At 42.6% G+C, this 23,749-nt stretch overlaps 1 protein-coding gene across 4 annotated transcripts in view; it reads right to left on the minus strand.

Annotated features, from left to right (window-relative positions):
- Positions 1 to 20,456: 20,456 nt before the first annotated feature.
- Positions 20,457 to 23,749, minus strand: part of LOC138608714 (triple functional domain protein) — a 76,768-nt gene continuing 73,475 nt past the window's right edge. For all 4 annotated transcript variants that reach the window (XM_069681275.1, XM_069681274.1, XM_069681273.1 and 1 more), the window contains 3 exons: positions 23,290 to 23,490; positions 23,044 to 23,182; positions 20,457 to 22,266 (listed from right to left, as the gene is read on the minus strand). In XM_069681275.1, the coding sequence (XP_069537376.1) occupies positions 21,709 to 22,266; positions 23,044 to 23,182; positions 23,290 to 23,490 (898 nt within the window). In that variant the 3' untranslated portion in view covers positions 20,457 to 21,708. The remainder of the gene's footprint in view (positions 22,267 to 23,043; positions 23,183 to 23,289; positions 23,491 to 23,749) is intronic.

The following is a 23,749-nucleotide window of genomic DNA, read 5'->3' on the forward strand; positions in this document are numbered from 1 at the left end:
CATGTCAGCATTGGCAGGTAAGGCAGCAGCACTGGGTAAAGGGGCACTAGCAGATGGGCTGAGGTGAGTAATAATGTTCTGTGCCACCTGCTTACCGACTTGTTGGATTACAACCCCCATCTGACTGACAATGTCTGCAGCAAGGGAATCTGGGCCAGTAGTAGGGGCACTAGTGTTTTGGGACACGTGTGAAATGTCCACAGGATGGCCCAGGGGAGGGGCTTCAATGTCATTAATCAAAGGGGCCCCTGTTGTACGGTGACTATCACCCATCACAATACCACCCCCCTGAACAGGACTGTCAAACTGCACAATCAAGGGTGTTTGTAAAACTCCTCTACCCCTGCCAATCTCACGTGTTGTACTAAATCCCCTCCGAGCATAACTCATCCTCAACAATCAATGAAAAGAGCACAACACCATTAAAGGGAGGAAAATAACAAAGTACACAAGGCAGGCACAGATAAAGGGCAAAGAAACAGTCAAATCAATTTTTAGTCTGGCCAAAAAGGGAGGGGATAACATGTACTGTAATATACCGATAGTATTGGTTAAAGAAAGATTTAACCCCTCACTGAAAGCTGATGTCAGTCCAAACAACTCATCCACCTGTTTCCACACGGAGGAACAGCAGCAGCAGCAGAACAGTCCCAGATAGGCTGAAGAAACCGCAGTTCAACAGAAGAATCGACGGGTCACGGCACCAATGTGACTTATTCCTATTTTGTTCTGGCTGCTGTTCAATATACTTCCAGGAGTCAGGGTAGATGGATCACTCGCAGCGGTTTATTCTGCAATCATGGGACACAAAAAACCACAGTAGCTCAGCATGAAAGGAAAGTTGGTCAGAAGTTCGCTCCAACATGAACCCCAGCAGAGTATTCACAGACTGCCATATATAACAACTATAGTGATCGTATAGTGACATTATGTTCATATAAAAATAGTAACAAAAATATAAAAATAAAAACATATTCAAGCTATGTAACAATGAGCTGCCATCAACAATAAACACACTTGTTTATACTGACAATTTTCAATATAGACTCATGTTACATTACTGCACACTTATAATACAAAATCTTCTCACTTAAAAGCTCCATTTCACACATACAAAACCGTAATAAACAGTTTACTGCCACCTTGTGTGGTAACTGGTAAGCATCTAAGCTACAGAAACATCCTAACATTTTAATGCTGTGTAACATATACAATAAAACAAACAGTTCAATATAAAAACATACCTGCAATCATCGGACACAAACAACCACAGTAGCTCAGCATGACAGGAAAGTTGGTCAGAAGTTCACTCCAACATGAACTAGAAGACAAGGTTACGTAACAATGAACTGGTCGGCAACGTGCGGGACACAGCTTGCTAGCGGCTAGCTAAAGTGCTACTCCCTACTAAGTCAGCAATTACTTTAAAAAAGATAATTTCAACACTTAATATCACCCTGGAATAAACTTTACCAGGGAGGCTAAGAAGTGTTATACCGCAATAATTGGGGCACACCCACCAGTCCCCCTGTTTAAAGATGGGCACCAGTTTGCAATTCCAGAAGTACTGTCCCAGACCAGCCTTGAGCATCTCAGGGCAAATCTCGATTCTTGACAACCCCAGCGACCTCTGCCATCAATATAGATAAGGCTTCCCCTGGACCTTCGAACTCTGCCTCCTCATCAGAGGATGTGTTGGTTGGGTTCAGGAGTTCCTCAAAGTGTTCCTTCCATCGTTTCACAATAACTCCAGTCCAGGTTAGCAGTTCTCTACCCCTGCTGAAGACAGCTTGAACCAATCCCTGCTTCCCCCCTATGAGTCGTCTAACGGTTTGCCAGAACTTCCTTGAGGCCAACCAAAGGTCCTTCTCCATATTCTCCCTGAACTCCTCCCACCCGGGTTTTTGCTTCTGCAACCAGTGAAGCTGCAGCCCTTCTGGCCACCCGGTACATGTCAGCTGCCTCTGGAGACCCCTGGGCTAACCAAGCCCGAAAGGCCTCCTTCTTTAGCCGGGCAGCTTCCATCATTGCCAGTCACCACCAACGGGTTCTAAGGTTACCACCATGAAAGCCACCGATGACAGACAGACACACACATATGGACAGACAGACATATAGACATGTAGACAGACAGACATACAGATATATAGACAAAGACAGACATACAGATATATAGACATAGACAGACAGACTTATAGACAAAGAGACAGACATATTGACAGACAGACGAACATATAGACAGACAGTCAGACAGACAGACACACACACACACACAGACTATATGATGGTCATTACTATTACTATATTTCGGTCATTACCCAAATCTCCAAAGATCCGTCTGTCAATCTCATGATCCATTTTACCCTCACTCGTGAACAAGACCCACAGATATTTAAACTCCTTCACTTGAGGCAGAGACTCACTCCCCACCCGGAGGGGGCAATCCACTGTTTTCCGGCAGAGAACCATGGTCTCAGACTTGGAGGTGCTGACTCTCATCCCAACCGCTTCACACTCGGCTGCAAACTGCCCCAATGCCTGCTGGAGGTCCCAGTTTGATGAAGCCAACACAACATCATCTCTAAAAAGCAGAGATAAAATTCTGAGGTCCCCAAACTGGAAACCCTCCTCCCCCACGGCTGTGCCTTGAGATCCTGCACATGAAAATCACTAACAGAATCGGTGACAAGGGACAACCCTGACGGAGGCCAACACGCAGAGGAACGTGTCTGACTTTGTGCCAAGGATGCGGACACAGCTCTCACTTTGGTTATAAAGAGACCGGATGGTTTGTAGCAACCGCCTCGGTACCCCGTACTCCCGCAGTATCCCACACAGGAAGCCCCGGGGGCATGCTCATAGCCCTTCTCCAAGTCCACAAAACACATGTAGACTGGAAGAGCAAACTCCCATGCTCCCTCAAGCAGCCTTGCAAGGGTAAAGAGTTGGTCCACTGTTCCACAGCCAGGTCGGAATCGACATTGTTCCTCCTGTATCCAAGGTTGGATGATTGGCTGGAGCCTCCTTTCCAGCACCCTGGAATAAACTTTACCAGGGAGGCTGAGAAGTGTTATACCCCGATAATTAGGGCACACCCACCAGTCCCCCTGTTTAAAGATGGGCACCAACACCCAAGTTTGCCATTCCACAGGTACTGTCCCAGACCTCCACATGACATTGAAGAGGCGTGTCAGCCAAGGAAGTCCAACAATGTCCAGAGCCTTCAGCATCTCAGGGCAAATCTTATCTACACCAGGCACCTTGCCATTGAGGAGCTTCTTGACAACCCCAGCGACCTCTGCCACCAATATAGATAAGGCTTCCCCTGGACCTTCGAACTCTGCCTCCTTAGCAGAGGATGTGTTGGTTGGGTTCAGGAGTTCCTCAAAGTGTTCCTTCCACCGTTGGACAATACCTCCAGTCCAGGTCAGCAGTTCTCTACCCCTGCTGAAGACAGCTTGAGCCAATCCCTGCTTCCCCCCTATGAGTTGTCTAACGGTTTGCCAGAACTTCCTTGAGGCCAACCAAAGGTCCTTCTCCATAGTCTCCCCGAACTCCTCCCACCCGGGTTTTTGCTTCTGCAACCAGTGAAGCTGCAGCCCTTCTGGCCACCCAGTACATGTCAGCTGCCTCTGAGACCCCTGGGTTACCCAAGCCCGAAAGGCTTCCTTCTTTAGCCGGGCAGCTTTCATCATTGCCAGTGTCCACCAACGGGTTCTAAGGTTACCACCATGAAAGCCACCGATGACAGACAGACACACACACACCCATGGACAGACAAATAGACATATAGACAGAAAGACATGTAGACAGACAGACATACAGATAGATAGACATAGACAGTCAGACTTATAGACAAAGAGACAGACATATTGACAGACAGACGAACATATAAACATACATAAAGACAGACAGACAGACACACACACACACACACACACACACACACACACACACACAGAGACAGACATATAGATAGACACACATATAGACAGACAGACAGGCACGGACAGACATAGAGATGTATAGCCATAGACAGACAGACTTATAGACAAAGAGACAGACATATTGACAGACGAACATATAGACATACATACAGACAGACAGACATCTAGAAAAACAGTCAGACACATACACACACACACACACACACACACAGATAGACAGACTATATGATGGTTATTACTACTACTATATTTTGGTCGTTACCCAAAGCTCCAAAGATCCATCTGTCAATCTCATGATCCATTTTACCCTCACTTGTGAACAAGACCCACAGATATTTAAACTCCTTCACTTGAGGCAGAGACTCACTCCCCACCCAGAGGGGGCAATCCACTGTTTTCCGGCAGAGAACCATGGTCTCAGACTTGGAGGTGCTGACTCTCATCCCAACCGCTTCACACTCGGCTGCAAACTGCCCCAATGCCTGCTGGAGGTCCCAGTTTGATGAAGCCAACACAACATCATCTCTAAAAAGCAGAGATAGAATTCTGAGGTCCCCAAACTGGAAACCATCCTCCCCCACGGCTGTGCCTTGAGATCCTGCACATGAAAATCACTAACAGAATCGGTGCAAATCTCATCTACACCAGGCACCTTGTCATTGAGGAGCTTCTTGACAACCCCAGCGACCTCTGCCACCAATATAGATAAGGCTTCCCCTGGACCTTCGAACTGTGCCTCCGTATCAGAGGATGTGTTGGTTGGGTTCAGGAGTTCCTCAAAATGTTCCTTCCACCGTTCGACAATACCTCCAGTCCAGGTCAGCAGTTCTCTACCCCTGCTGAAGACAGCTTGAGCCAATCCCTGCTTCCCCCCTATGAGTCGTCTAACGGTTTGCCAGAACTTCCTTGAGGTCAACCAAAGGTCCCTCTCCATAGTCTCCCCGAACTCCTCCCACCCGGGTTTTTGCTTCTGCAACCAGTGAAGCTGCAACCAAGCCAGGAAGGCCTCCATCTTTAGCCTGGTAGCTTCCCTCACTGTCAATGTCCACCAATGGGTTCTACGGTTGCCGCCATGAAAGGCACCCATGATAGATATATAGACATAGACAGACAGACTAATAGACAAAGAGACAGACATACATACAGATGAACATAGAGACATACATATAGACAGACGGACACACACACACCCACAGAAAGACAGACATACAGACAGATAGACAGACAGACCTGTAGACAGAAATACAAAGATATATAGACATAGACTGACAGACTTCTAAGCAAAGAGACAGACATTTTGACAGAGAGACGAACATATAGGCATACAGACAGACAGAAACACACATACACCCACGGAAAGACAGACATACAGACAGACAGACCTGTAGACAGACAAAGATATATAGACATATATAGACATAGACAGACAGACTTATAGGCAAAGAGACAGACATATTGACAGACAGACAAACATATAGACATACATATAGACACACACACACACACACACACACACACAGACATATAGACAGACACAAACAGAAAGACATATAGACAGACAGACATATAGGCAGACATGTAGACAGACAGACAGACAGACAGATATAAAGGTCGACATATAGACAGACATCTAGTCAAACAGACAGACATATAGACAGGCAGACAGACAAACAGACAGACATGTAGACAGACAGACATATAGGCAGACATATAAACAGACATTTAGACAAACAGACATGTAGGCAGACATATAGACAAACAGACTGACACATAGACAGACAAACAGACAGACAGACAGACAAACATATAGACAGATATATAGGCAGATAGACCGACAGACTTCGACAGACAAACAGACATATAGACAGTGTTACATGTCCCTCTGCATGTATTGTTCTGTGTGTGCTCTGTGTGCTCATTCTATGTCGTCTGCTTCTAGATCTCTCTGATCACTGACAGCTGGGTGAAGCTGTGGGCGGGGTATAAAAGGGGATCTTTACTCCGCCCACATTCTCTTTTCCCTCCATGATCCAGGAACCAGCAGTTTCGTATGTTTTTTGTCATGATATACTTTTAATTTCTGTAAATAAATGTTGTTACTTTGCATTCAGACCGGTGTTGTGTCGCTCCATATATTCCTCCAACCAGTCGTAACATAATGGGGGCTCGTCCGAAGCTCATTTTGGAGTAGGTATGTTTGTTTTTGTACCCCTAGAACATAATTTCTCTTTTGTCTCTGTTAGTTAGGAGGTTCATGCCACATGAGGTAAATGTTTCAATTCTTTTTGAGCTTGCCTGGTTAAGTAAGCCTGTGGGTGTCGGAGACACCTTCACCACTTTATTATTTTTGAGCGGAAACCCTGGGGTGGCCCCTGGCGTGCCCGGGAAAGCTGACGAAGACTAGTTGAGGCCTAGTTAGACAGCACAGTCTCTAAGGTAAAAAGGAATCCAGGTTAGTTCTAGAGCAGGTTAGTTAGAAATGTCAACTTCTAATCAGATGATACCATGTGGTGGCAACCAGGTGATTTCCCAAGCCCCACTCCATCCTATACCAGTGATGGGGGAACCATTTGTGAGACTCATTATTGACTGTGTGGGTCCGCTGCCTAAGTCCAAAGCTGGTCACCAGTATCTCTTGACTTTAATGTGTGCTGCAACTCTGTACCCTGAGGCAATTCCAATACGCTATCTCAAAGCCAAGGTGGTGGTGAAGGAACTAGTGAAGTTTTGTACCATTTTTGGTTTGCCAAAGATCATTCAAATAGACCAAGGTACACATTTTATGTCCAAAGTGTTTGCTCAGGTGTTTGAAGTGTTGGCTGTGAAGCATCAGATCTCTAGTGCCTATCATCCAGAAAGCCACGGGGCGTTTCCACCAAACCCTTGAGACTATGTTGTGTACCTATTGTCTTGAAACTGGCAAGGAATGGGATGAGGGTATTCCTCTCCTGCTTTTTGCTATTAGAGAGACTGTTCAGGAGTCATTGGGTTACAGTCCCGCAGAGCTGGTGTTTGGCCATACAGTTCAAGGCCCATTGAAGTTCTTGCGTGAGCAGTTAGTTGGAGATTCGTCCCCCAGCCAAAATGTGCTGGACTATGTCATTCTAACCATAAGTATGTATTACCTGTTGTTGTTCATGTAACAAGGACATAAGTTGTTGTTGTAACAAGATCACCTGTTGTTGTTGCTCTCTTTGCCCGTCTCTATCCTGCATTTCCTTCTATCCCATTTTCGGCCCATCCAGTCGAGGCAGATGGCTGTTTAACATGAGTCTGGTTCTTCTCGAGGTTTCTGCTTGTTAAAAGGAAGTTTTCCCTTGCCAATGTGCCGAATATTGCTAAGTGCTACTCATGGTGATTAATGTTGGGCCTCTCTTTAAATAACATAACAAAGAGTCGGTCTAGACCTGCTCTTTTTGTAAGGTAGCTCGAGATAACTCTGGTTATGATTTGCCGCTATACAAATAAAATTTGATTGATTGATTGATATGTCAGCTCTTTCAGAGAGCGCCTTCACCAGGCCTCTGAAGTCGCAAAACAGTCATTGACGATCTCCCAATCTAAAATGAAAGCATACTTTGATAAGACTGCTGTTGAACGAAGTTTTCAAGCCAGGGACTCGGTGCTGGTTTTCCTCCCCATGTCTGGTTCAGTACTGCAAGCTAAGTTTGCTGGTCCCTGTGTGGTTGAGCAAAAAATTTGTGAAACAGATTATGTTATCCGTACCCCAGATAGGAGACGCAAGACTTGTGTGTGCCATGTGAACATGCTGAAACCTTATGTTGCCAGGTCTAGTGAGGCAGTCACATCCACTTCAGTTAAGGTGTTGCCTGTAGCTTTGACTTCAGTGTTGCCTTCTTACTCTCCTCGGGAAGATGATTTGGTGATGCAGGATTCTCCTGTTCTGTGTGCTCGATTGCAGAATTCCCAAATGTTAAGTGAGTTAGAGAATAATCTGTCTCATCTCTCTGGGTCCCATAAAAGTGACATTGCCGGGTTCATTGAAAAGGATTGTGCACTCTTTTCAGATGTACCCACCCAGACAACCGTCTTGCAACACGAGATTGATGTTGGTGATTGTCTCCCTATTAAGCAGCATGCTTACAGAGTGAACCCCATTAAAAGAGCTCAGATGCAAAAAGAGGTTGAGTATTTGCAAAAGCATGGCCTAGCTGTTCCTAGTTCCAGTCCCCGGAGCTCTCCGTGTTTGTTGGTGCCAAAGTCTGATGGGACACCACGCTTTTGTACCGACCTCCGAAAGGTTAACAGTGTCACCAAGCCAGATTAATTTCCTCTTCCTCGTGTGGAAGACTGTATAGATAGGGTTGGTGCTGCTCGCTACGTCACCAAGTTAGACTTGCTCAAGGGCTACTTGCAAGTACCCTTGACAGCCCATGCTTCTTAGATCTCTGCATTTGTTACACCAGATTCTTTCCTACAGTATACAGTCATGGCATTCGGTATGTGTAACGCTCCGGCCACCTTTCAACGACTACGGCGTAGGGTGTTGTATGGAGTAGCAAACTGGGAGGCATATCTTGATGATGTGGTAGTCTATTTGTTTCAGTGTTTGCAAAAGGCTTCTCTCACCTTGAACCTTGCTAAATGTGAGTTTGCCAAGGCCACTATCACTTATCTAGGCAAGCAGGTTGGTCAGGGTCAAGTGCGTCCAGTTGATGCAAAGGTAACTGCTATTGCTAACTTCCCTGTTCCCACTACTAAGCGGAAGCTGTGTCGTTTTCGCGGCTTAGCTGGTTACTATTGAGGGTTTTGCCGTAACTTTGCCTCTGTTGTGTCCCCTTTGACAGATCTCCTTAGCCCTGCTAAAAATTTGGTTTGGGAAGAGAAGTGCAATCATGCTTTTCAGACTGTTAAGGTTCTCCTCTGCAGCTCACCAGTACTGTCAGCTCCAGATTTTACAAAACCTTTTAAGTTGGAGGTTGATGCGAATGGTACTGGAGCTGGTGCTGTACTGCTACAGGAGGATTCCTTCAGCATTGATCACCCAGTCTGCTACTTCTCTAAGAAGTTCTCTGCCGTGCAGCGTAATTACAGTACAATAGAAAAAGAAGTCCTAGCAATGCTCTGGGCCCTCCAGCATTTTGAGGCATACGTTGGCTCCACTCCGCAACCAGTGGTAGTTTTTACAGACCACAACCCTCTTGTTTTTTTATCTTGGACATACAACAGTAATCAAGTCTGATGCGTTGGGCCCTAATGACCCAGAACTTTAATTTAGAGATCCGTCATAAAAAAGGGCGAGATAACATTGTGGCCGATGCCCTTTCACGTGTACCTTAGGATGACACCCAGATGGCTGTCATCTTAAGGGAGAGGGTGTTACATGTCCCTCTGCATTTATTGTTCTGTGTGTGTGCTCTGTGTGCTCATTCTATGTCGTCTGCTTCTAGATCTCCCTGATCACTGACAGCTGCGCAGAGCTGTGGGCGGGGTATAAAAGGAGATCTTTACACCGCCCACATTCTCTTTTCCCTGCATGATCCAGGAACCAGCAGTTTTGTGTGTTTTGTGTCATGATATACTTTTGATTTCTGTAAATAAATGTTGTTACTTTGCATTCAGACCGGTGTTGTGTCGCTCCATATGTTGCGGCCTCCGAGCCAGTCGTAACAACAGACAGACTTATAGACAGACAGACTGTCTATAGCCTACGTTTGAGATGTGTATCTGTCTATATGTCTGACATATAAACTATAATGTTGCATTCCTTGTCTGGATGGTTCTCTAGGTTATACATATGCAATTCAAAGTTAAAGAGACAGAACATAGGAGGTTAGGTAGAACAGAACTCTGTATACGTATAGATTCATAAATAAATATGTATAGATACACTGTTATCCCACCAGTCACTTTTGTTGCCGTCAACATATTTACTCATGCTGTGACCACACTGAACAAAGCTGAGTGATTGTAAATACATATCTCAATACTAGACACCTTAAAAATGATGTATTGTGTACCAAAAATGGTTGACTTATCTTTATATTTAGATACTTTAATAACCTCTTTGTCAGAGCTTTAAAGCAGCCATCCTCCTCTAATGGTGCAACAAGAAAGTAATCAGCTCTGGTCATGTGAGAATTTACACTCAACAAGTGAAACTGCACATATGTTATTAAGAGGTTTTATTCTTTCAATATTTTCTGGAAATGCATTGATACATCATTCAGTAACATTTTTAGCGCCTTTTAACTGAAAAGGGTTTTTTACGTTACGATTGTGACCAATGGGATTATATGTTATTTTTTTTAAGACAGAAATTGTTTCAATATGCACTCCTTTCCAATTATAGGCAAGGATCCAATGCAAGTTCAGCTCCACAAAACAAGCAAACCCTTGTAGCGTGTAGAGCTTCTTCTTCTTTGGTCAAGCTTCAACTTTATTTCCACTGTTGCAATAGTGGAGGCAACACTACTTCCTTTGTTCTTGAACGAGGCTGAAGTCAACAATATCATTAAATGTAGCTCTCCGGCCATGCCTTTTCTGCAACTCACAGGCCACACTTCTTTTTTTTTTATGATGAATAGCATATTGTCAGGTGTGTTTAACTCAAACATGTACTCAACTTCTTCCATGGCGTTGCAATATCCTCTCACAAAGAGACTGTATGCCAGCAAAGATTTTACATCCTCCGACTTTACTGGTTTCCATGAAAGAGCCTTTTCCATGTAGCCAGAAGCGAGTATAAGCAGTCTTAATGTTTGTCAGTCTTCTTGTTAATGCTGGCCTCAAAAGCTCGGAATATGTGATTTTCTAATGGGTCGCCATCAAAAACCTGAATTTCTCATTTGGGCAAAAATTTAAAAAATAAATGAGACTTTTTACTGTACTAAGAATGCTATGCTTTTTTTTTGTGACTCTGATCACAACTGCTGTGTGGCAGTGCTGTCGATTGATTTCTTTGGTCCCGATACTGTGGAGTAGAATGGGTCATTTGTATTGCATCTTGATGTTTCTTGGCCTCTGAGATATGTAGCTCAAGATCTAAAACTCGACTCACTGTGTTGGGAAGCTCAATTTTGATTTTGTGTGCAGGCAATGTAGATGTGGTTCAGGCGGGCCACCTGTGGCAGGTACAAATGCTAGTGCATCAGTATTGAGTAATTTAACTTTCCTTTGTCCCCTTTCATGATGAATTGTTGCCATCTGTGTCCTGTGATACATTGCTTGCAACACCAGACTCACCAGAGCCTCTTAGCTGCATCAATGGCTAAAGTGAATGTGCTATTTCTACTTCAAGTCCCAATTGCTCCATATTTTTACTTAGCTGCTCCTCTTGTTCCTGTAATGCATGCTTGTCTTTCAGTAGGCTTTGTCTTGCAATAAGAGCAGCCATATCAGTCTTAGCTTTAATTCGTGCTAATGACGTTGGACCATATGACCTAGAACCAGAAGAGCTCCATTTTCCAGTCCCTCTGCTTCCAGCATGTGACCCACTGTCGCATGGATTGATCTCATGTTGTGCAACAAGAGGTTTCAACATTTTGTCAAGAATGTTTTGAAATATGAGGCTGATTTTCACCCAGTTGTTCATCAAATGCCACATCAGTTGCCTCGTTTTGGTATTTATGATTTATCTCCCAGAAACCCACTGCATTCATCCTCAATAAAACCAGTTTTGTATTCAAGTATTGCAAACCTTTTATTTTGTTTTTCCTGCTCCTCTTTTGGTAGTAATGGAATCAGACTCAAGTAACAGGGTGGTTTCTTAAACCAGTTTAATTAAATCCTTAAGTAGTGAGTGAACTCCTGAGGAATTGTCATCCTTTTGCATTAGATCCTTCATTGCTTTAATTGCAGCTTTTATTTAGTGAACCTTTGCTTGACGCCCTTTCTAGAGTTTTTCAACTTTGTTGCCCAAAGGCTTTGAGTAAGTTTAATTTCTCTTTTATGGCCATCCATTATAACTCATTGACATACCCCAGTGCACATTTTTCATTTAGTTGAAAACTACTATGCTGAATGCCCCCTGACTTTATTCTTACACGCACGCACACACATGTGCACCTACCCCCCATCCCACACACATACACACACTTTAATTACAAGTACAACTTTACTCTCATTTTCAATAGTGTATTTTGTAACAGCCTCAGCAGCAAAAACGTTTTAAAGACATCAACATTTTCCACATTGGCAACATTTTTACAGCTTCACTTTTCAGCAGCGTCCATAGTGAGCAGCGTGTGTGTGTGTGTGCGTGTGTGTGTGCGTGTGTGTGCGTGCGTGCGTGAAAAGCGAAGGCGCACACATACAAACAGCACTTAAATGTTCCACGAAATCTGTTTTTCACACAAACAAGCAAGACAGTTCCACTGTTCCAAATTCAGTTCATATGCGCGGATTTTTCCCAATAAAACCCAAACGGCACACAACTCAGCAGCAGTTTCAAACATTGAGCATGAGAAAAGCACAGCTTGGTTCATCCAACGGTGCCTCTCTTACCTTGCCTTTGGATCTGCAGCGGCGTGTCGGCCTCTCTGTCCGCTGAAACCTCAGCGCCGCACGTGTTACCAGCGTTCTTTCGTTGGATCCACAGCTCCGGTCTTTTCCTCAGGGCTGGTTCAAACTTCTGTATTTCTCTGAGATGATTCTTACTTTTGTTGTGACTATGTATCTAATTCCATTGTCTCTATTATAATCACATGCATAGTTATAGAATAATGGTCTTGCAGCGTCCAGATTGAGAGATGTGTTTGGATGATATTGTAAAATGAGGATTGACAGACAGAAATGATCACAGTGATGGAGATGATAAGCAAATGGTGAGTGACTGGTTATTTACTTGTTTGCTTGATTTAATGTTTTTTCTTGTCGTGATGAATTAATGTTGCCTGTCTATGTCAAGTACCATATGCCCCCACCCCCTTACTCCACCAAACTTCCTGTTCACCTGTGAACTTTTAACAGCTGACGGCGTCACCTGACTAATTAGCCTATCCCCCCCAAAAATTTGCTCCTATCACCATCTAGTGTCTACAGTGATTATAGTCAAATGGTGCATTTTGCTGTAATTTTATCAACGGCTGAAAACTTTCTGTGGAAAAGGTTTAGCATCAGATATTACACCAGTTGGTTCAGGGCCGGGCAGGGCCGGGCCGTGGCATAGACAGTATAGGCGAATGCTAAGGGTGCATCCATCCACTGGGGGCGCCGCACCGCACCGCCGCCTCATAAAGTTGTCTTTTTTTTTTTTTTTTTACAGTATCGTCAATCACCAGAATCAGCACCTCAGCTAAATGTATATGTCACTCAATAGAAAGTGCACTACACTATAATAGGGTATATAAGCCTATCAAAGAAAAACAAAACAAAACACGGAACTTACATTTTTGCATATTTTATTGAAAACCACACTGCAAACCATATCGAGAGAGAAAAACATTCGACGCTGAAAATAGCACACGTGTGTTAGGATTGTTCTGATTTGAAGCTTCTAGCTCCTACTGTTCATGAGTTCTGCCCATTCTTTTGGGCAGAGTATTTGGGCGTTTTTTTTTGCCAGGAATTGTCTTCTTTTCCCTGCTAGAGCATTTCCTTATCGGGGGCAGAGTCGTCGGGTTTTTCGTCCACATCTCCGTCAAAAAATAAACTGCAAAGCCTCAGCTGTATTATACCTCTTTTTTTGCCATTTCTGTTTTTCTTTCTATGTAAAAACTAAACTTTGGAAAACGTATCTCGTCTCTCTGTTTCGTCTCGCTTTGCTCTAGTACGCCTCCGTTTTCGCCTCTGTACCATGATTGAAATAAAAAATAAAAAAGTAAAACATAGGCAGATGGCACCCACTGGGGCCAATCAATGTGTCTGATTCGGAAACGTGACTCTCTACGTCAACAACAAAGATGGCTGATGACCACTGATCTATAAACATACAGAGAGAATGAGCAAAGCGCCAGGCAAAGCGTATCCATACTTTTTACAACTTTACGTTTTAGTTTTCCAACAAAACGAAAATCCACACAAAAGCAAGCTCGGGCTTGTTGAAAAGCTCTATTTCTCTAGTTTATGCGGAAAAAACTCTCTGTCAAGCCACCGAAGAGTTATGACGCTCTAAAGACGACATGGAATTTGGGCCCGTGTACGGGCCCGTGAGTCTCAAAGGGTTTTAATTGATTATAATTTGTTATGTCCTACCTTATTTATATTGTTTCAATGTCAATGTCACTTTTGTTTTGTAATATTGCCTAGGGCATCGAGTTGGTCAGGGCCTGCTCTGAGTTGTTTAACTGGTTTTCTAACTGGTGGAGGTCCAAAGAGGGAAAAAATATCCACTATTTTACTGAAACAGCAAAGATTTTGAACCTTTTCTTCTGTCCTCTCCTTTCATTCATCGCACCACCCCTCAGATAATTTAACTATTTATGTATAAAGCAAGTACTTGCACTTCGGATGCTTTAAGTACTCTACATTTTGCTGATAACATCTCTGTATGAGTTTTGAACACTAGAAATGTACGTGTAATGGAGTATTTATACAATAGAGTATCGATACTTTTATTTACCAAACAAGTAACCACGTAAGTGAAAACACTACTTTCAGCACTGACAGTCTCAAATGTATTAAAAGGGCATCTACTTTAAATAATTGTATTACCAATTACCAGAGCGTCACAAAATGAAGAGAGTATTTCTGTACTACATTTGATATTAATTAATATACTATTTATGATTTTTTCTTAACTAAACTTTAAAACAACAACAACTATTCTTCTAATTTATAGGGCTTTAATCACCATCTCTTCATTAGCCTCTTATAAACCAAACATATTCTTCATCACTATAACTCAGCCTGATATCCATTCCTCCTTCATTCATTTGATATTATCTGTTTATATACTTATTTACTCCCTCATTTATTTATTTACTTGTAATCATTTTATTATAAATAAAAAGGATTAATTTCCCCCCAACCTGTTGTCTGTCCTTTTTCAAAGCAGAAACTGAAGCTCAATGTATTCGAGAACTTTCAAGCCAGTAAATGAGATTGATTATTACCAAATATTTGTTTAATTTCCTCTGTAGTGGAGGTGGTGCCCTTCTTAACAAATGCAAATGATGAAATATTAATTTTAATAATACCTTATTTAGCTACGCAAGTCTTATGCATGTCCACTACACCTGGTGGTAAAATTAGGAGCTCTCAAACTGAGGGCCACCAACTCCACGCCACTTAGTACAACCATCTGCTTAGGGAAAATAATATTTGTCTGAAAAGTATAAAAAAGCCCAAGCTTCCTTCTGCCAAGCCAGAAATTGGAAAACTATGCATGGCCTACGACCTGAAAATCCTGCTAGATATCAGCCAGCACTTAATCTTTTTGACTGTAAATGCCTCCACTTACCTTCGCCTAGATTTCACTAAAAGTTGTGTGAATAATAGAGCTCACAGTCCAATCCAAGAGGATTAGGTCGAGAAGGCCTGAGTGTAAGGAACTGCGCTTTGTAGAGCTGGTAACAGAAACCAGACAGCTTTCCTGGAATACATAAATAAATCTGATTGAATGGGGAAGCGGAGGATTTGTGGCTCGGCAGAATACCAGCTGATCAGTCAGATCAAAGGCAGCTGAAGAAAATGTAGTGGATACGGCTCAAGTGGAAAGATCCTTGCTGGCCTTAAAAAATACAATCAAAGATTGGTCAGCACCCCAGGGTTGGTCTGGGACACCAGTTTCCAACCTTGAGCCCTCCAGAAATGTACACACAAGATTGTTTAAAACCAGTACTACGGAGCGCCAGTTTAGCTGAGCAGGTTAAATCGTGCGGCCCATGTACAGAGGCCATAGTCCTTGATGCTGCAGCCCTGTGGTCAACTCCCACCCTCGGCACTTTTGCCATGTGTTATCCCCACTCTCTCTTCCCCTGTTTCCAGCACTATCCACCGTCCTCTCTCTCAATAACGGCACAATGGCCAAATAAAAAATATAAAAACAGTACTATGTTAATTGATTCAGTTCAGTTCACCCCCCTACATCTGTCAGATCACTTCTTCATTTAATTCACTGTCTCCTAAATGGAACTCCCACATGCTCCTCCTGGTTTCACATCACGGAAACATCCAGTCATTTACACCAACCCAGCTTTCTAATGAGGTCTTGCTACCATGCCTCCTCATAAGGAATTCACCACACTCTTAGTAAATAAGCTACAGACACACTCTGCACCTCTCTAGCCTCCTCTCTAAACAAACTCTGCCCTCTAGTTTCCAAACCTACTCATAACACCCCCCTAGTTCATGGCTCAGTGAGGTCAGTGGACCGCTCATTGCTCTTCGATCTTGCATCAATCTCCTCCAGTTTAAAAACTGCTAGGACCTCTTATTATCAAAGCAGGAACTGTGGTGCCACTGATGCACGGAAATTGTTTCCCCCTCATACTTTACCGATAAGGTTTCTACCATCAGTAATCAGTTCTCTGAGCCTGACCAACTTAGTCTGCAAGCACCAGCAAATAGTGCCTGTTCAACCCAAAATCAGTCTGGCTTTTAACAGGGCCACCCTATGGAGGCTACACTACTGTCAATAGCAGTCAATGCTTTTGTCTAGAGCTGCTGGCCAGTCTGCAGCTCTATTGCTGCTAGATCTGTCAGCTGCCTTTGACACAGTGAACCACAAAATCCTCCTCTTCACACTCTCTAAGCTTGGTATCTCAAGATCTTCCCTCCACTAGTTCATATATTACCTCTCAGGGAGCTCTTTTAGAGTATCTTGGAAGGGAGAAGTGTCCAAACCGCACGGCTTATGCACAGGGGGGGCTCGGCCCCCTTCTCTTTTCAGGATACACCACCTCACTTGGTGCAATCATTCACAACCATGGTTTTTCATACCATTGCTATGAGGACAATGCCCAGCTCTTCCTGTCATTCCAACAGATGAAACTACAGTCTCGGCACGGATGTTGTCATTCCTTGCCCATATCTTTAAATGGATGAAAGAACGCCACCTTCATCGAAGACTGAGCTCCTTTTCATCCCAGCTAGTCCCTCTATGCAACCACAGATCAATATCCAGCTTGGACCAACCAAATTCATGTCCACAAAGTCTGCCTGGAACTTGGATGTCTTGATTGACGACTAGCTAACCTTTAAGGTTCACGTGGCCTCAATTGCATGGTCATGTTGATTAGCCCTGTACAACATGAGGAAGATCAGACCCTACCTGTAAGAGCATGCAACACAACTCCTGGTACAGGCTCTCGTAATATCATGCATTGATTACTGCAACTCCCAAATGACAGGCCTTCCTGCATGAACATGCAGCTGTGTAACTGGTCTTCAACCAACCCAAAACAGCACAAGTCACTCCGCTGGTCATATCCCTCCACTGGCTCCAAGTTGCCGCTCATCAAATTCAAAACCCTCTTACTCGAATTAAAAACAGCAACAAAAATGGCTCCTGCATGCCTGAACTCCCTCGTCGAGGTCTACACTACCTCCTTCACTCCCACAACATGGAAAAGTCCATGTGAAAGCTTGGAGAGAAGGCTGACTGGAGGTAGCAGTACCCGTGCAGCATTGCTGTTTCAACATGTTGGAGACATCCACAACTTGCGAGGGAAAGTCAATAAAGGAACATAACCTAGAGGGAAGAACCTACAAGAGCCAAAATCTAAGGGTCATCACAGTTAAAAACCCTGAAACGGGAAGAGAAAAACACCGCACAGGTCAACAGACGAGAGACACAAGCTTCAATTTGGTGTGCAATTTATGTTTTGGAGAAAGTGTGAATTAGCCCAAAGCATTGCTTTGACTATTTCTTTGGGCTGCTGTGGCTCAGAAGTATATCGGCTAGTCCACTAATGTATGGCAGTTCGGTCACTAGCTTGTCTAGTCCGCGTCTTTCCCAAAGTGTCCTTGGAAAAGATACTGAGCCATAAATTGCTTCCGTACCAAAATTCCCCAAGCATCAGCACCTTTGTCACTGAAGGGGATAATACAAGCACTTCATTGCCAATTGAGGGAAGAAGCATATGAACCATGTGCTGTTGCTTTTACAGACACCAAGCAACATGTCACAGCATAGTGGTGGACCATCGCTTCATTTCTTTTACATGAATGTCACCTTTTTTTTAATGACCAGAATATTTTAGTTGAAAGGACAAAATATGATGCGAAGCCTGCAAGCTAGTTCAGGCAGGCAACTTGAGCTGCACATACAGTATTTCACTTGACATGCATCACTCTCCACAATCACCTGACAAACACTTCTTCCAAATTTGGTGGTCTATTTCAAGATGCAAGATTTCCAGTCTCTCCCTCTGCTCTGTCATTGCCATCGCTGCCCTGCACCAGTACAGCCCTCATACTTTCAGCCCCACCACCACACAAGCATCAACTGCAGGCTCAAGCTGGGGGGTTTAGGATATTATCTCAGCACTCCTCAAATATCTGCATGTAAAAATAAATAAATAAAAATCAATCAATAAATAAGACAAAAAAATCTGTGAGGAGTGATGAGGTCAGAGCGTAGACACCAAACACAAGCAATCTTCTGCTGCTGCAATAAACATGAATAATAAACATCACAAATGTGAGTTGTCTGACTGAACTGTGCAAAAGAAAATGTTGTGAGATCATGACACTTACATCTACTCATATGCTGCAGATCCCTGCATTACATGGAGCAGGAGTTCTCTTGCACTTTAATTATTTTAAAGAGTTTACGGAGTTGTTTTAGGTACTGTGCATACCAGAACAGGGACGTCTTTACTATTATACCAAGTGTCAGAAGTCTGTTTTCAGTCTGACAGATGAGCCCTGGCTGCCTGATGGTTTGACCAGCAACATCATCAAGTGATGAAAAATAAGCTTTTAACATTTTTTTTTTTTTACTGTACGAGGTCATGACTTTGAAAATAAAATAAGGTTGAAAGGCCTGTTTTTTAAGATGGATGAATACATAATGTTTGACAGACCTTTGCTATTGAAAAGTGATTGTCTTATGTGTTATGTCCAATTGAGCTAAATTGACTATGCAATATAAGAACTACATATCTTCATTTTGTCAGAATTCTTTAAAAAACAACTTTAAAGTATATGTATGAAATGAGTTTTGAGTATATAAAAAGAAAAAAAACATCCCATATTCAATATATTGTCATTGTTTTAATTTTTTAATTTAAATTGGCTTAAAAATCTAGTATTGGCTCGAGGCCTTAAAATAGGTGTGATGAAGTCTTATCCACTGCTGATTCAATAGACACAATTATGTTAAGACCACTCCTGGTAAAGCCAACCTGTCTTGTTAAATAAATAGCTGGAATGAACACCGTCAGGCTACCTTTTACACTTTAGTATAAGTAAAATGTGGAAGGACTACAATTAAGAAACTACACAGAGTTTGAAGACTCTAACACAGCTCTCCCCCTTGTAAATTGAGTCAAATCCAAGCCACAGTAGGGTCACTGAACTGAGTATTCTCAGCACATAAATATGTCATCCAATTAAGAAAAGTGCTGGTGAAAAAGGTTATTACCTACACTAATCAAGTCATTGTTTACACTAATTTTTTCATTTCAACTTAAATTGATGTTCAGCTGTTCAAATAATAAGACACAAGAAGAAACAATACTTAAAAAACAAAATGTAAAACAGGATACATGATTTCATTGTTTAATTTTCAAATAACTGATGGCAGAATGGGAATATTTACAAGAGAAAATAAGTATGATCTGTACAAAGAAATATACATGCGGCGATAAAAAACAACATAAAAACAAATGCCAAACATGAAACACATAAAACAAACATGACAAAAAAGACAAACAGCAATGATACAAACCTAAACTGAAGTATCCAGTCCAAGTTTCCTTGTTTTTCATGGCCTGTTCACACCTCTTAAATAAATAAAGATAACAGAGGAAGTGGCCCTGTTCCTGACAGAATCAGTCTGAATGCAACATATCCTTACCCAGACTATTAATGGATTAATGTACAGTGAAGTGTTTTAATGTAGCTATCCTGTGTTTTAATTTCCAGGAAAGGAAACTAATTAGAAAGAGGGCCACTGGTTGGTTGCCGATTCAGGGTAGTTTTTTTTTTTTCTTTCTTTTTTTTATAAAAGGAAAAGGAATTTATGGTTAAATATTTTGGCAACAAGTATCTGTACATAAAGTTAGAACACCATTTGCTTAATGATGTACAAAAATCTCCCATTCATTCATCAATTGAAAACATTCTTTAATCCTCTGCCTTTGTTATAAAGAGCACAAAAGACTAAATAAAGTTCCCTCCAACATTGAGTTTAACTAGTGTAAACAATCATTTCACATGGTCATAGATTAACTAACTCAAGTGGCAATAAAACAATTTTTATTATTAAGTACTATAAAGCTAGCGCAACTTTGGTGTACCAATACTACAGAGGCATACAGTACAAAAAGTGTTAAATTATTTTGATCAAACCATAATGATTGTAGATTATGACCTCTAACCTGGCCTGGCCTGGAAGTCGTAACACTCAAAGAGCAAATAAACACAAACTACCAGCAGTGCTTGCAGTACCAAGTACATGCTTTTCTCTAGATTTATTACAGATACAACAGATGTCTTCATAAATAGTTGCATAAAATGTTAAAGCCGCAACATTGCACATGATAATCAAACATAACATACAACGAGTGCATTTACAGTAATTTGCCTTCCTCTACCTCTGAATTCACTCCCATCTGATTGGCAATCAGTGCTGCCACCGAGGCTGGGACAGTCTCATCTCCTGCCATCCAAAAGCAGGAGTCCAATGTGAATGTCAGAGGAAAGAAGGCAGAAGTCTATATACAAGGTAAGGCTTAAACATCTCATATCTGCGCAACGCAAGTTTTGTTCTAGGAAAAGCAAACGATGGATGTCTATTGTTTCTTCTCAGATTGGACAGTGCAGCATTGTTACTCGCAACATGGTCATCATGGTATCTTAGATTAGGTACATTATACAAGCGCAGCCATCAAAAAGCTCTGATCGGACGTATAAATGTCTCATTAAAGTTACTGTCTACAGGTGTCTACAGAGTCCAAAGTAGCACAGCAACTTTCAACTAAGGAGCATTTTCTAGAGTTATTTTTTTCTTGGAAACATAAAGACAGACTTTTCCTTTGTATACATTGTTTCTATGAGAAAGGGCTGCTTCTCAAAAGTCTTTGAGTGACAGTTTTAGTGTAAAAGAGCAAAAAGACAATATCTGTGTCCCTCTAGCAACAGGAAGGAGGGCAGTTTGCTTTCAGCGCTCTAACCAGCTTTGTTGGCATCACTTTCTCCTGAAAGCTCTGCATGTGTGCAGTGGTGTCAAGGCTCGATCAATTGGCTCTTCTGATCAGCTTTAACTCTTGCAAAGGAAAATAAATTACTTCATAATGTTTTGTTTTCATATTTTTGTTCACTTAACTACAAAATCTGTTTTGAGTTTAAACCAGCAAGCAGCAGTAGACAAGGGCATCCATTAATTTACGTGACTGGTGAGAACTCTGTTCTCTAGGGCTCTGATTTGCTAGGTCTCAGTTTAATTGGTGAAGGACTAGTCGACTTAATTAAATCAGCATTCTGTGAAAGAGGATAAGATCAGCATTCATTCTTTACATCTAAACCATCAAGGTGCTCAATTCCAGACGAACCTGCAGCCCCTACAGCCTCAGTACTGGACAACAGATGTAAAGGGTGTCCTGCTCTTCCTGCTTTTGTCTGTTATCATCAGGTAGTAGGCATAGTAGGGAGTAGGGATTGAGGTTTGGTTCAGACTTGTGTATCCTGTCCTTTAAACTTGAGGCTGAAGGCGACTTTGGATGAAGCTCCTGACTCCTCCGATGGCCCGGGCATCAGTTTGATGTTTCCTCCGGTCTATAAAGGAGATGAGGCGAGAGGTGTCCAGGCAGCCCTCTGCTCTGGCCCTGCCATCAGCCAGACCGGCCTGCAGCCACGGCTCCTGGAGGCAGAGCCCGGTGGGAGGCCTCCTTCCAGGGTCGGTCCTCAGTAGCAGACAGATGAAGTCCCGAGCTGCCTGGCTGACACCCTGGAAGTAATCCCTGGGGAAGCTGAAGTCTAGCCGGCAGATGTTCAGGCAGGTCTCCTCTGCGCTTTCATCAAGGAAGGGTGAGGCGCCGCTCAGCAGCACGTAGGTCACCACTCCAAGACTCCATAGGTCAGAGGTCAGCGACACTGGCTCTCCAAGAACCAACTCTGGGGAGGCAAACTCAGGGCTGCCCAGCAGAGGGTGAACGTAGTGGGCACTGTTGAGCTGGACAGCATCACCAAAGTCTGTGAGTTTGACCGTTGGCTGGCCACTGGAGCTGTGGGCCACCAGAAGGTTCTCAGGCTGAGAAAAGAGATTACAGTGGCACAATTAGTGGTGTCTACTTGATTCTTATTCATTACAGCAGTCCAACAAGTTGGTTGGCTGGTTAGTTAATTAATTTGTTGTTGCTGGTGAACAACACATCAAGTCTGTTTGTCCTTCAGCATAAGTGGTAATGCTGTTTTGGAAAGGACAATATTGACATATGAAAATAAGCTTCATACGGTTGTACGCAAAATATGCTAGTTTCTTCTTGATGAGTTACATAAAAAGATTGACAGAAGTCATACCAGCACCTGCACAATCTTGAGAACAAACTGATGTGTGAAAAAGAGAAGTTATGACTTTGTGGAGGATTAGGTGCCAGACTCCTTGTGCTAAGTTAAATGTTTGCTGGTGGTATCTTCTCACACTGCATGAAAGTGATATTAATCTTGTCATCCAATTCAGGGCAAGTTTTCGAAAAAACGTGTTTCAAAAAAATACTGAAATTTTTTTAATGTTGTTCTGCAGCAGGAGCAGGTCACTGACTCAAATCTAAACAGATCCTGTTGGCAATAAGAGCCTTGAAAGAGGGGAAAAATGCACTGAATGTGGAATGAGACAAATCCTGCTCCATGTATGGGGGGATTTGCTTAGCAGCACATGTTTTTACATGACTAGGAGAGAAAAGATTGTTGTTTTTAGTATTTTCATGCAAGTCTGTACACAAAATTGTACATGATTAACACCAAATCTTTATTATTACTTTATGTAATATCCACAAATGAATATACACAAAATTAAGGTAGTGCTTACTTTTACATCCAAATGTACTATCCTGCAGTTGTGCAGGTAGTGTAAAGCTTCTAAAATATCCCGTAGGTAGCAGGCCACTTTCTCCTCCGTCAGATTCCCCCAGCTAACGATGTAGTCCAGCAGACGACCTTGGTCAGCCCTGAACCACAAACATCACAAACACATTAGATGGACGAAATAAAAGGTTTCTCAAAGTTTATCAAGCTGATGATTCTCATACTGAAGAGTTTGATTTAAAAAACTCACATCTCCATGATGAGGGCATAGCTGCATGGGGTTTCATACGTGTCTATCAGACTGACTATATGGGGGTGTTGGAGTCTCTGGAGCAAGTTGAGTTCCTGAGTAACCCTATCCCTCCTCATCAGCTTCTTGTTCACATGTTTAACCGCCACTGTACGTTTGGTGCCCCGCTGGTCACAGCGCTTGACAACAGAAAAACGACCCCTGGTAAAAGAAAGAAGATGGATATTCATGTCAGTTACTTTACTTCAGAATATTGTTGTAGTTCTCTCATAAATACAGCTTTCATAATCAGAGTATATTTATTCTATAACTCCCCGTTTAATACCTGTGTACTTTGTTGATGGCTAGTAAAACAAACTTAGATCAGTCATATCAGTCAGGGAGAGAACACTGAATGTCAACTACTAAAGGTCAGTTTTTCTATTCATAACAAAAGGCCAAGATTGGTGCAGTATTGTTG

The sequence above is a fragment of the Semicossyphus pulcher genome, unplaced genomic scaffold, assembly GCF_022749685.1.
Source record: "Semicossyphus pulcher isolate SPU_LCO1_2020_fin unplaced genomic scaffold, fSemPul1.0.p SCAF_5, whole genome shotgun sequence".
Lineage (NCBI taxonomy): Eukaryota > Metazoa > Chordata > Actinopteri > Labriformes > Labridae > Semicossyphus > Semicossyphus pulcher.